This window comes from Pezoporus wallicus, unplaced genomic scaffold, assembly GCF_028554395.1.
Source record: "Pezoporus wallicus isolate ANWC-B61680 ecotype Strahan unplaced genomic scaffold, APGP_CSIRO_Pwel_v1 contig_8705, whole genome shotgun sequence".
NCBI lineage: Eukaryota > Metazoa > Chordata > Aves > Psittaciformes > Psittacidae > Pezoporus > Pezoporus wallicus.
In genome coordinates, this window is record NW_026638439.1 from 2,045,643 (window position 1) to 2,058,513 (window position 12,871).

General features: G+C 48.6%; 1 protein-coding gene across 5 annotated transcripts in view; it reads right to left on the minus strand.

The window, feature by feature from the left end:
• Positions 1-210: 210 nt before the first annotated feature.
• The window catches only part of GTF2IRD1 (GTF2I repeat domain containing 1), a 63,125-nt gene continuing 50,464 nt past the window's right edge, over positions 211-12,871 (minus strand). For 2 of the 5 annotated variants that reach the window (XM_057410711.1, XM_057410712.1), the window contains exons 23-28: positions 8,212-8,259; positions 4,645-4,722; positions 2,490-2,682; positions 1,945-1,982; positions 911-1,047; positions 211-354 (exon numbers count right to left, since the gene is read on the minus strand). In XM_057410711.1, the coding sequence (XP_057266694.1) occupies positions 280-354; positions 911-1,047; positions 1,945-1,982; positions 2,490-2,682; positions 4,645-4,722; positions 8,212-8,259 (569 nt within the window). In that variant the 3' untranslated portion in view covers positions 211-279. The remainder of the gene's footprint in view (positions 355-910; positions 1,048-1,944; positions 1,983-2,489; positions 2,683-4,644; positions 4,723-8,211; positions 8,260-12,871) is intronic. The other 3 variants (XM_057410713.1, XM_057410715.1, XM_057410714.1) reach the window with 2 other exon arrangements.

A 12,871-nucleotide genomic window follows, 5' to 3' on the forward strand; every position in this document is an offset into this window, starting at 1 on the left:
AGCAGCCAAAGCACAGCAAGGGCTGTCCAGGGGTGCCCTCCTGCACTTACTCTTACTTATAAATGCTATTTATCAATAATATACATAATAAAATAAGTACTTTTAAGAGCAAGGCAACACTTTTTATTTTTATTTAAAAAGGCCTTGATGGCAGGAATATAGTGTAAAAATCATTGGAAAAACTAAAAGGCATTGATACATATTGGAATATACACTTTTTACATAAATTACATTTATTTATTTATTCTTTCATTTGAGGTTCTTATTCAGTATTGAGGTCTAATAGTTTATAGGTCCTGGGATCTGGACGTTTAGACCACCATAGTCTAACATGTACATGTTCATGGGCCATTGCTGAAAGAGAGGGAGAGAAAAAGAAGGCAAAAGTCTCTGTTAGGACACAACACAAAACCATGCATACATCAAATCTCTGAGACGTTCCAACACGGGCTGTTGCTCCCACTTTCCAAATTAGAGAAAAGAACCAACCCCAAACCAAAACACCACCAGCAAAGCTGACAACAAAACCGTCTTATAGTTCTCTCTTGTAAAAATTACTCTTATTTTTTAAAAGCATTTGGTATCATCCACAACCAAAGCCAAGCCCTGAGAGGAGCAACTGATGCATCCCCCTATTGCATTTCCTATTTTCACAGGATTGATGTGGGAAAGCCCTGAGGGGTGGTGGGTGCTTTGCTCTGCTGACCTCTCCCAGCCAAACCCAGCAGGCAAAGGCAGCCCCAAAGGCGCGTCCCCTCCTTCTCCAAACCTGGTTGTGCTATTTTACATCACACTTAATAGTGTTTGTCAGGCAGAGGGTGGTGGTGTCAGTTCGAGGAGAGCAGAGAGCAGCATCCTGAAGCAGAAAGATAGGCAGGCAGTAACCCCCCTAATATTTGGAAGGCTTTACCACAAGTGAGATCTGATTTGTTGATGTCGTAGACTCCATATTGGAAGAGGAGGAAGAGGAAGAGGAGGAAGAAGAAGATACTGAGTACCCTTCGGAAATCCTCTTCCGCTTCCTTTTGGGAACGCTGGTGTCTTTGTCTGCAAGGAGAGGGAAGGCATGAGGTATCTGAGCCCTGCAAGTGGAACCCATCCCACTGCTCCAATCTTGTCTCCCACTGAACATCCCCCTGCATTGATCTGTTGTACCACTGTCAGTGACACAGACCGAGCCTCCACGACCTGGAACAGAGCTGCCATCTTTCCTCAGCAATGGCAAAGAAAATCCACAAAACAAGTGTATCCCAAACTCCAGCAGTTACAGAGCCTGATATCTGACAGACTTGTGTCTGTGCAGAGTATTTTGGGACCATGAAGGTGCCAGCTGTGATCATACACCTGTATGTATCTGCATATATGATATGCCCATATATATCTGCATATATAAACTGTCTCGTCCACCTCTTTTTACATCACATTGTAGGCATGCTCTGCCTTGCCAGCTCTCCCTTCTCTAGCCACCTATTTTCATAAAACTAATAAGATCCTAATTATCTCTGGGGTTGCTAATTCTGACACATTTGATTAAAACTGGCTGAGATTTATTGGGGAGGATAGGACAGAGACAAACTCATTCCCAGCGATCACAGAAACCTTGTTTCCTTAGAAGCTCAACTGCTAAATGATGGCTCAAATTAAGGGCTTTAACTAGAGAATAAATTGCTCATGGCGAGTAAATTGCTAATGGGAAAGGGATAATCAAATCCTGCAGAATATGCTGGAAGTTTGGAGTCTAACAACCCAGTCTCCCCACAGCTCATAGAAGAGGAATTGTTTAAAGGACGGTTTGCTCCGGAACAGATGCTGAGCCTGCATGTTCTTTTTCCAGACAGGATCTTTTCCCCAGCCTCCCCTGGGGATCCCCATCACTGTTTGCCCTTATGTTCTCTCTGCCACAGGGCAGGGAAAGCCACGGTTATTCCTTAGCCCTCCCCTTACCTGTTTGTTTGGCCTCGGTGCAGATTTCAGCAAATGGCCTGTGTAAGAGACAAGGGGTGAGAGCAGGTGGACGCTGTTGTTTCTCCTCTATGTCCAGACCCCAACCCTGAGCTGCCTCCTCCAACACCCCCCTGTGCAAAGGGGGGACATGGAGCCTCTCCCACTGCTCCCCAGAGGGAAGAAACCTGGAATAACTCAGCTGAGTCTCTGAGCCATCCCACTATCTGCCCCCATGTTGTGCCCCTTCCCAGCATCATCATCTCAAACTGCACAAGAACAAGGGGATAAACTGGCCCCGCTAATGCTTTGCTGTGCCCACCCATGGCCAAGCATCTCCATGTGGCACAGAACAGTGGATGCTGGGCATGGAGCAGGGGATGGAGCAAGGGATGGAGCAGGGAATGGAGCAGGTTGTCTGTGGGTACTGGGTGGCTTGGCCGTGCTCCGGTGGCTCCGTGGTGACTTACCCCACTCCTGGCTGGAAAAGCAAGAGCAATGTTTAAAGAACAGAAACCTTCCCTGGTTGCAGAGCTGGGGGAACTTACTGGAGCTGGTTTACAATCACCATCCGGATGCTCTCCCGTGCCTTCAGGATCTTCTCCAGCCGATGGATGTCATAGGTATTGGGGTTTCTGAAAGGGATATCGTCTGGCAACCCGGTAATCGCCATAGTGTCAGGACTGTCCCTGATGAGTTTATAGGGCACCATGACAGGCCGGTTCAAGCCCAGAGCCTCTCCTGTAATGGCAGAGCAGAGGATAACGTGCCAGCTTTATCCCACAGGGCTCCGGATCCAAAAAACTGAAGGGCCAAGAGCCTTGGGAGGACTCTGGGAAACCATAGTTGTGGTGATGCTTGACCTTTGCTGCAGCCGCATCCTACCCAGCTGTTTCACATCTGCCTGCCCAATTTATGGCATGCGCCATTAGTCTCCGCTTAGGATCCTGCAAGGAGCCTCAGGTGTGGGCTGTTTTACAGCACCAGCACTTGGACACCCATTTTTCCTCCATGCAGAGCACATCCATCACCACGCTTCCACCACCCTATAGCGGAGCCAGCAGCACCAGTGTGGGAGACAGCCCAGGAGAGAGGGCAAATGAGACAGATTTGCCCATCTCTTCTTGCCTCCAGCTGGCAAGAGATTTGGGGTCACTGGGGTGGAGATCAGATCCATTGCTCACCATCGCATCACATCCCTCCTGCCCATTTTTTGAATCACTTTGGCCTCCACAATATCCTATGGCAGTGAAATACCACAATATAGAATCCCAGACTGGTTTGGGTTGGAAGGGACCTTAAAGCTCATCCTGTTCCAACATCCTGCCACAGGCAAGGACACCTTCCACTAGACGAGGTTGCTCCAAGCCCCATCCAACTTGGCCTTGAGCACTGCCAGGGATGGGGAAGCCATTCCTTGCTGCATTAAAACTACCTTCTTCTGCACAATTTAATCTTACTGCCCACCTCTCTGGGTACTCCTTTAGTTCTGCATCGGGGGAGCACTAAACATCCCTTCTGTACAGTCCTGGTTGTAAGAGCCTGCTCTCACCTCACATCTCTGCAGTCCCCAAACCTGAGCTGCCTCTCAGCCACATTTCTGGCTTTCCTTGCAGGGAGCTCACCCCTGGAGCCCACCTGGCATCTTCTGCTCCATAAACAGTGCCAGGACCACAGGAGTGCAGGGATCTGCTGTGGGCTCTGCCCCCACATGTGGTGAGTGCTGCTGAGCCAGGGTGGATGGGGATGCTCAGAGCATGGGCAGCACCTTCCCCAGGAAGCTGAACCCGTATGCTGGTACCTCCAGCAGATCTGCCCCCAAAGCAGCTCATAGCCCACGTAGTGAGTAGCACCCTGAAATAAACAGAGTCTGTGGGCAGGGTGAGTAGCCTTGACAAGGGGAGACTTGAGAAAGGAGGGAAATGGCATTCCTTGCTGCTCTGCTATCATTTCAGCTATTTTCTTTCTCCTTCAGGCAGTTATGGAGGGAGGCAAGACACCACACTGAAGGTGCCACTGAGCTGCCATGGCCCAGCTCCACAGCCCTGGGCAGTCACAGGTTGAGAAATGACCCCCAGCACTTAACCAGCTGTGCCCAAACAGCAGCGAGGGGACAGCCACGAGCAGTGGTACCACAGGGATGAAATGGTGACACCAGCTGGGGCCACGCATCTTGCAGCTGGCTCCATGCAGCTGCTGATCCCACTGTGCCTGTTCCCAGCGACGGGAGGGAGGAGGAGCTTGCTTGGCAGCACAAGGAGCCTGCAAACAGCATTTTCAAATCTTCTCCAGTCTCCTGACCTCCTTTCCTACTGCGGCTCCAGCAATCTTTTCCCCAGCCACACTCACTGCGGCTCCAGCCCTGCTCCCAGCGCACACACCATGGCTCACACCAGCTCAGGACAGCATCAGGACTGACAGCAGACTGCACAAATCCTGCTCCTTGGCTGCGTTTTCCCATCCTCCCTCCCCTCGCCAAGGATGAGCTGTCAACAAGAAGGTCACGGTCCCACCTGTTGGGAGCAAGACATGGAACGTCCCTAGGGACAGGCTGTAACGTGAAGCAGTGGGATGAAACCTGCGCTGCAGCAGGCTGCCGTGTGCCCAGCCTATAAATAGAGGTCTTCAGTCAAATTAATTTTAACTCTGGCTGCTGTCAGCAAAACCAGACTGGTTTGGTGATGCGTGAGAAGGGAGACTCACCGTATTTTTCATTGAAAAGCTCTTTCACTTGCTCCCGGAGAATCACCTTCTCTCCGAGCCTGTTGGCATCGTCCTCATCTGCAAAGCAGAAAAAGGACAGAGAATAACATATCCCGTTTCTTTCTGAGCCCCTGGAAGCCCCATCCCATGACCATGTCTCTCTCCCTCTGCCCCAGCCTGGGGATACCTCAGAGGTGGCTGCACCTTTTAGAGCCGTGCAGAGCAGCTATAAAATGCTGCCAAATCTGCGCTTGCCACGTGCTGCCATGGCTGAGAGCATTTTACATCCACTTCGTGGTGCTGTAAATGACTGCAAAAATATGCAAAGCAACAGAGACTCAGGCCCTCAGTGCCACAAATGCTCCCACAAGTGATATCAAGGAATGAGATAGCACTTTTATAGCTGGGCTCCTAAGTACAGCATTGTTTTATAATATGCCATATAATCAGCTTGGCTTTACTAGCTTTCTTAATTATCCTCATCGTGCCGAACAATTTCCTCTGTTCTCTCATTTCAAATGATGTGCCTATGTGTCTGGAGATATTTCTCCTGGCTATTCAGCATCCTCAGGGGGCTCCAGGAAAAATTGCTGGGGGCAGTACTGGCCCCCTTTGATGCTTTCTCACCCCTGCAGGCATAAAGCACTAAGTGAATGAACCCTATCTGCCCCTTTCTGGGGTCACCCCTCCAGCCCCAAGCTGGCCAGGGTGCCCAGCGCAGGGCTGGTGCAGTGGGGTGTCCTCCCAGCAAGAAGGGATCACCACCACAAGCCTCACCACACTCAAAGCAGGCATTTTGACCCAGGCTGGCATGGATGGAGATCAAGGATGGTTATTTACAGCACCAAGGTCAGCCCTGCAAACCTCAGCATGAAGGATCTGAGCATCCTCTGCCTTGAGTCTGCAGCTACTTGATTTGATTTTGAACAACCACATGATTTTGGGTCTAAGCAAACACATGGCTTGCAGTTTTGTTTTAAATACAAGGTGAAAACCTGATGTGAGTCCCTGCCTGCACAGAGCCCAGCAGAAATCACATCTGGCCTTGCCACCCCACCACTGAGGGTGCTGCAGAGAAGCTGGCACTGTTCAGTCTCCACACCCTGCTACTGCAGAGTATGGCCTCAAAAATGGCTCCTCTCCACCTGGACAACATTAATTTTATCAGGATATAACTAGGAAAAGGAAAAAGGAGAAGTTTCTGCAAAAGAACCTCAGGGCCAAGTTGTGCTTCAAAACCAGAAATGGCAACAAAGCAGCTTGAATGGGAGGGAGCAATAAATAAATAAATAAATCAGAATCAAAATCACATAAATGTTGCCAAGGAGCCCTGGTTTCAAGAACCAAGACCTTGCCTTGTGGTTCTGCTCGTGAGGCCATGGCAAGCCAGCGGGGCAAACCCTGCGGGCTCCCTCTGTGACTTCCTTGTCATTGATGCTCAGTTTCTGGGCTGTGGATACACACCCATGCGGATGTGTAGATGGTAGCAGACAAAGAAACACCAAAAGTCTGTGTTCTCACTCGTTTAGTTCTCTGGGGCTGCAAAACGCAGCAGCTCTTTCCCTTCCGCTCATGCCCCGAGAGACCCAAGTGCAAGAAATGAGATCCCAAGGGGGTGATTTTTCCACCTTGTGGTGGGCAGAACTCCCTAATTTCCATCCAAGGACACAAACAAATCCCACAGAAAACATGGAACTGAGCACACACAACAGAGAAGCCAGAGAGGATCTGGCTGGTGGCACCGCTTCCTGGGGACCTGCCCCTTCATCCCCAGGCGGCTCTCCAGGCAAGAGACTTCATCTTGCTTTGGGAAGTAATCGACTCAGGGAAGCCACTGGCACCCGTGGAATGTGCTGAGTTCTTCCCATAAGCAGGTTTATGCATGCTGCTGGTTCAGCTCTGAGTTATTTTACATATATATATATATATTTAATTTTACAAAGTAGCCAGTTGATTGACTTATTTCTTCCCCAATCCTACTTGTCTGAAGCAAGGGCCCCTACACTCCACAGGCACTTATACACCGGTGGCCACATTCTTAAAGCACCATTTTCTCTTTTCCAATAGGACTCCAATAGGAGGGTAGATTTGGATTAGAACTTAAGAAATTCTTCCCTGTAATGCACCGGCACAGGGTGCCCAGAGAAGCTGTGGCTGTCCCATCCCTGGCAGTGTTCAAGGCCAGGTTGGACACAGGGGCTTGGAGCAAGCTGCTCTAGTGGAAGGTGTCCCTGCCCATGGCAGGGGGTTGGAACTGGGTGAGCTTTAAGCCTCTAACCCAAACCAGTCTGGGATTCTGTGACTTGTTAGAGCTCAACATTTCTTATTGAAATACCAAGTCACATTTAGCAGTTATTAAAAATAGGGTTTAGGTGTCTGTTGCTGACAACAGGATCCAAACCACCACCTATTCTTCTAGTGACTTTATCAAACCACAACAAAACCAAATCCAAGGTATAACACGGATAAACAATGGTTCTGTCTGGGTTCATGATGCCACGTGCAGTGCCCTGATCTCAGTGGTGAAGCCATGGCATGGCCGGGCAGGGTACCTGGGAGAGCCTTCCTCTTCCCATGCCACCACCAGCATCCCAAGGTGCTGCTCCAGGCCATGCATATCCTCCACCTGGCCAGCAAGCCAAGTAACAACCTTCTGCTATCCCAACACCCAGCACATAGCCCATTTCATCAGGAAAACAGCCACTGCCCAACACGTCCCAACGGGGAAAGCAGCTCAGGTCCCTTCTTTGGGCAATCACAATCATGTCAAGGAAACACGCAGCTGGCTGCTTACAGCGGTTAGGATCTGGCCCTGAATCTTAAGAGGATAAAAACACACCTATTCCCCCCCCCAGCTTCAATGGGTGCAATTCAATTACATCCATGTGTAAATCCAGAATAAATCTGCTGACTTTGCTGAGGCTATTCCACAGTAACTCAGGATTAAATACAGTTAGAATTAGCTCAACATATGCATGTTTTCAAAGCAGAGCTATAAACTTGCAGGAGCAGGCAATTACCATCTAGACACGCAGCCAGAATCCCAGCTAATGGGACTAAAGCTGGATCTGCCAGAGCACAATGTGCCCTTAGATACGCAGGTGAGCTATGCTTTAACCCTGTAAATGAGTATATATGTTAAATCTCTTACATGACTACACCCTAACCCTGGCCCAGGGTAGGTACTAAAGCAAAGCAAAAAGCCTCCAACCCAAATCTTTGCAAGCTCTCCTTGTGAATGACAAGTGGATTTTTTAACAAATTAATTGATCGGATTCATGGATAAACAGGATAATGCGGCAGGTTGGCTTGGCTGGAGCAGAACCAGCACCGATGCCCAGGGACTACAGCAACAGTGCTTAGAAATGCGGAGGGGATTTATAACAACAATAAAATACTGTTAAACAAATCCTGCATCGCTCAGTTCTTGGTATCACAGGGAAGCAGAGCAGAGAGGAAAAACCAATACCTGAAATTTGGGGGTTTAAGACACTTTCATTCCCATATTAAAACGCAAGTGCATTTCTTGTCTGCTACCATCTACGATACATCAACTGAGCTACGTACCATTCAAGGCAGCATAGGCTTTTTCCAAGGATGTTATCCGTCTAGGGGCTACAGTGCAAGTTAAAAGAACACAAAAAAAAAAAGGAGAGAGAAAGAAAAAGAGAGCCATGAGTGCTGCAGCTTGGTTTTGTGGTCACAAATAAAAGCAAAACCCAGGATGACACTGTCCCTAAGAGTGCAAATTCCTCCGGTCCTGAGGCCCCTTGGTACAGAGATGCTTTCAGTAGCTAAATAACTGCCTGGTGAGCTGGGAGGGCAGGCTGGGCTCTCCATCCGCACCAGGGACCTGTTTCGGGATGTGCTTGAGCCCACAAGCATCCCTCAAGCTACACTTTACACCTGAGCAGATTGAGGTCCACACGTGCTAAGGGAATTGAAGCATTTACGGTCCCTGCCAAAGCAGCAGTAGTTGCGCTGCACAGCCACACCAGTGCCTGAGGAGGTAAACTATGTGAGGTTCAAGCAGATGAAAAGCAAACAGGGAAATTGTGTCAGATCTGCAGCAATGGGGGAAAATGGGAGATAAAGGGATCCCTAAGGAGAGGCTGGCACTCACCACCGACTCCAAAGAGACATGATATCAAAAAGAAATGAATTTCCTGGGGAAAAGCAGCAGAAACAGGGCTAGGACAAGGATTTGCATCATGGGCAAAAGGAGGAATGAAGTGGCTCATTATGACAAAGCTGGCAAGGAGGATGGGGGCTGTGGGTGACAGCGCCAGGGTGAGGAAAGGGGCTCAGCGGGGAGGCTCTTGCTGCTTCTTGCTCTTGCTGCAAACAGGGGTTTGCATGGGGCAGCTGGAGGCACTGAAGTTTTGTGCAGCTCATGGTGAGCTGGGGCGCTGAGCCAAACCCTGCACTGTAGGCACACAAGTCCTGCTCTAAGTGGCTGGTGGCTGCAGCAGGACCCAGACAGAAAATAAGTGATGCTGCCCGTCGCCTGGGTCCCTCACATTGCTGTGTGACACCCTACGGGCAGCACCCACTGCACAAAATGTTCAGGTTAATACGCAGTGAAAAGGGGAAGAGATGCAGATGGGTCATGCTAGCAAAGCCAGGGTACAGTCCAAGCCTAGAAAGAACAAGACCTTGGCAGAGCTCCCATCAAGCAAGAATGCAGGCAAGAGCATGGCAGGAGCGCAGGCAGATTGCAGGCAGGCAGAAGCATGGGCAGGCAGCAAGGAACAGAAGCATGCAGCAGCATCTTTCCAACACGAAACAAACATTTGAGGGAGGGCAGCCCAGCTTTTCATTTGGTTAACGGCAACTCAAAGGTGAAGGTTTCAAGGTGCCGTTATCAAATCATGCTGCTTAAGAAAGATAATTAACATTTCTTCTCCTGGGAACCCACATGTGCTGCTCAGCCTGAACCATGGGAGGCATCACCAGGCTCACAGCCATGATGCGATGTATGGAGTAAGTGCATCCCTCATTTTGGACCACAGCCGGGATGGAGAGCTACCCAGCTTGCTATGTGTTGAGAACCCTGAAAAATGGGGGGATTTGGGGTCTCTGAAGGACACAGCAGGATACGAGGCTGGCAGGGAGCGGGGTGGAAGCAAGAGCAAAGCAAACACGAGGGGTGGGATGAGCTGGAGCAACGGTCTTGTGTTCTCATTGGATGCTACTCACGCAAACGAAAGGGAAAAGGAGACAAAAAATAAGCAAAGAAAAAGGTATTTGGAATCACAAAGATGCTTTGAAGCCATTCACACTACCTGCTTGAATCTTCACCTTCAGACTGGAAACACCAGCTGTACACTAAAGAATTCATTCACCCCATTAACAGGAAGGTGGATCAGAAGGAAACATAACCTGGCTGCTCCCATAGGAGTTAAACACTAGGGCTCGGGGATGAAGGGAGGGGAGCAGGGACTTCAAAAAACAACCCGGTGATGGAGCAAGACGCACTCAACTTCCATCACTGCCCCACCAAGCACTTCCCTCTTTTTTTGTCTTGCTAGGAGTTTCTAAGGCAAGGCACATCTCATCAAAGTCTTGAGGATTGTGCTCTTGTGATTAAAAAAAAAATATACATCTAAAAAGGATGCCTGGATGTGTGGTTTTCTTAATTAAAGAACACTGCCTGCCCTACTTTATTAATTGGAGTATGGGAAATAATCTATCAGGGTGGTAGGGAGCTTGGGGAATAGGACAGATGGAGCTGGTGTACATTTTCAATCAAAGCACATAAAAATTAATATACAGAAAGATTGTTTGTGTGTGTGCTACATTACTTATGCTTGATTTTATTTTTTTTCCAAAGGCTCAAATTAAGCCTGTTTTGTATCTCTGTGCCTCAGGAAAGAAGAAAAGCGCTGCGTTTATAGCGCTGGAGCTTCACCCCTGCTCGCTTACTTCTGGTTTAATGCTGGAAGATCATTCAGAAAGGGGTTTTGAAGGTCTCTTCTGCAAAGCAGAGATCAGTGATAGGGAGAAAAGAAACCGGGAATCAAAAGGAAGCTCTCTGGGTGCCAGGAGGGCTGTGATCCTGGGTTAAGGCCCCTGGGGAGACACCAGTGAAGTTCTGGCAGAGGCACTGGTGACCCAGTGCCATCATCCCACCTTTGAAAGGCTTCAAATCTGTATTACACAAGGGAGTTGCAGCCACTGACCTCCTCCAGGCACTGGGGAGCACCACTAGCTTTAGTTTACCAAAAACCAGCCTCATTCCCTGCCCCCAAAAACCACCTTCTTCTGCAAACAGCATCCCTGCAGACCTCCATCCACCTCTGTGCTAGCAGCCTCACCCCTGGCCATTGTGACCCATTGAGGGGAGATACTGTCTCAAGAGAGAAATTATGATTACCTTGAGAAAAAAGCATGTGAGGTGCTCAGATTATACTGAAATCCTTTTAGCTGTTTCTGTCACACTTACAAAATGGGTGTCCCCAGAAAGGGAGAGGAGGAGGCCGGTCCGCTGCAGTCCGGCAGTTATCTGGGATGCTCTTTGCAATGCAGGAGGTGCACAACTTGTTTAAAGCAAATGAAACCCCATAATTTAACCTAAGGGCAACTAAAATCACATCAAAGTGATATTAAATTTCGCTTTTCCCTTAAACTGTGTGCTTTTCATGCAATTTTTGGCCAAAATAATCCACAAAACCCATAACTTCCCTTGTATAGATAGTCATCTCCTGGGCTTTCCAGCTTTTAGACACCTTTGCAATGCCAGCCTGCTTGGGAGTAACTATTGCTTGCATTTTAACACTCCTCGGCGAAAAGTGATTTTCATTGATTTTGCCTTAATGCCAAGCACGCACTTCTGCTGCTGCTCTTCATTTTACATGGCAAGACTTTACTACACAAGTCTGAGGTAAAAAGAACACTCTTAAATTTAAATTTTTAATGATCTGTGGCTATTTGAAAATCATTAATTTTGTTAAGGCAGATGAAGAGCGATCAAAGCCAAGGCAGTGAATGTACCACTGCACTGCCACCATCCACTTCACTGTAATGGGATGGAAAAGCAGACGAGAGGTTAATTGCTGTCAATGGGGATTTTTTGTGGGGCAAAATACAAACAGCTTTTTTCTTGAGGAGACATTCTGGTGGTAGAAAATAATTATAAGTCCTGGAATTGTCTCTGGGGATTTAGCAAATATATGAAATAGTCTATAACAAATTGAGATGTCAAGCAGTCACCTGTGACTGCTCTCATTTAAAACCCCTGTGGAAGGAGAGGGCATGAAGCACTCAGCCCAGCAGGGATGCTGCAACCTCCTCCCGAGCTCTCTCAGGTACCACAATACACAGAATAAAATATGTCTGTGTGTTTGTGCCGGCATGGGCCAGGCTGTGGTGGGAGCATTCAGCTGGAGAAGGAGGTAAAAAGAAAATCAATTTCCTCTACATCTCTATTTAGCAGGCTGCGCTTCCCAGCCAGCTGGCAGGTTGAAGTATTTGCCTTCTGATGTGCTCCTTTGTTAATGGTGTGATTTGTGTCAGATCAGCGTCTCTTAACATAATTATACCGATCACAGCGGAGGGACGAGAAGACAAGATGCGGCTGGAGGAGCAGATACATCCCCAGCTTGCTCCGCTGTTATAGCCGTGTAATTCCATGGAAAAGCAGAGTTCTGCATTTCTGAGGGCTCCTTTAAGGCCTGGCCAATGCAAGTCAGCATCTTGCTGCTTAGGACCAAGGGACAGGAAATCTCAGGCCAAAATTCACAGAGGTCTCAGGAGACCTCCCCATCACCTGGGCCGGGCCATACACAGGGATGCAGGGGGTCAACACATGGACCATGCCCTGGACTGAATCTCTCAGACAGCTTCACCTTTTGTTAGGGCACGCTCGGGTGTCTAACACCTTTTTGCTGTTCCAACTAAGGGCATATAAATGTTTTCCTCTCTGTCATATCTGTCTTCCCCAAATTGCGCCATCCTCATGGAAGCTGGCCAAGGAAATGGGAAGCCATCAATAAAAGTGACAACATTTTTTGCATCCATCTGTGCTCTTCCAACAGTTGTAATTACAGACATTTAGAACTGAGGCAGGTTTTTACCCACATTTCTGATAGCAGTTCTCTTTGCTGGGCAGCCTAGAAGCGAGAGACAGAGCTACTGCAGCAAGGCACAGGGAAGGACACGTCTCCGGGTGGTGGTTTCCACAGTTTGCTATGGAGCAAACCCCATCCTCCCCTCTCCACGTTGCTCC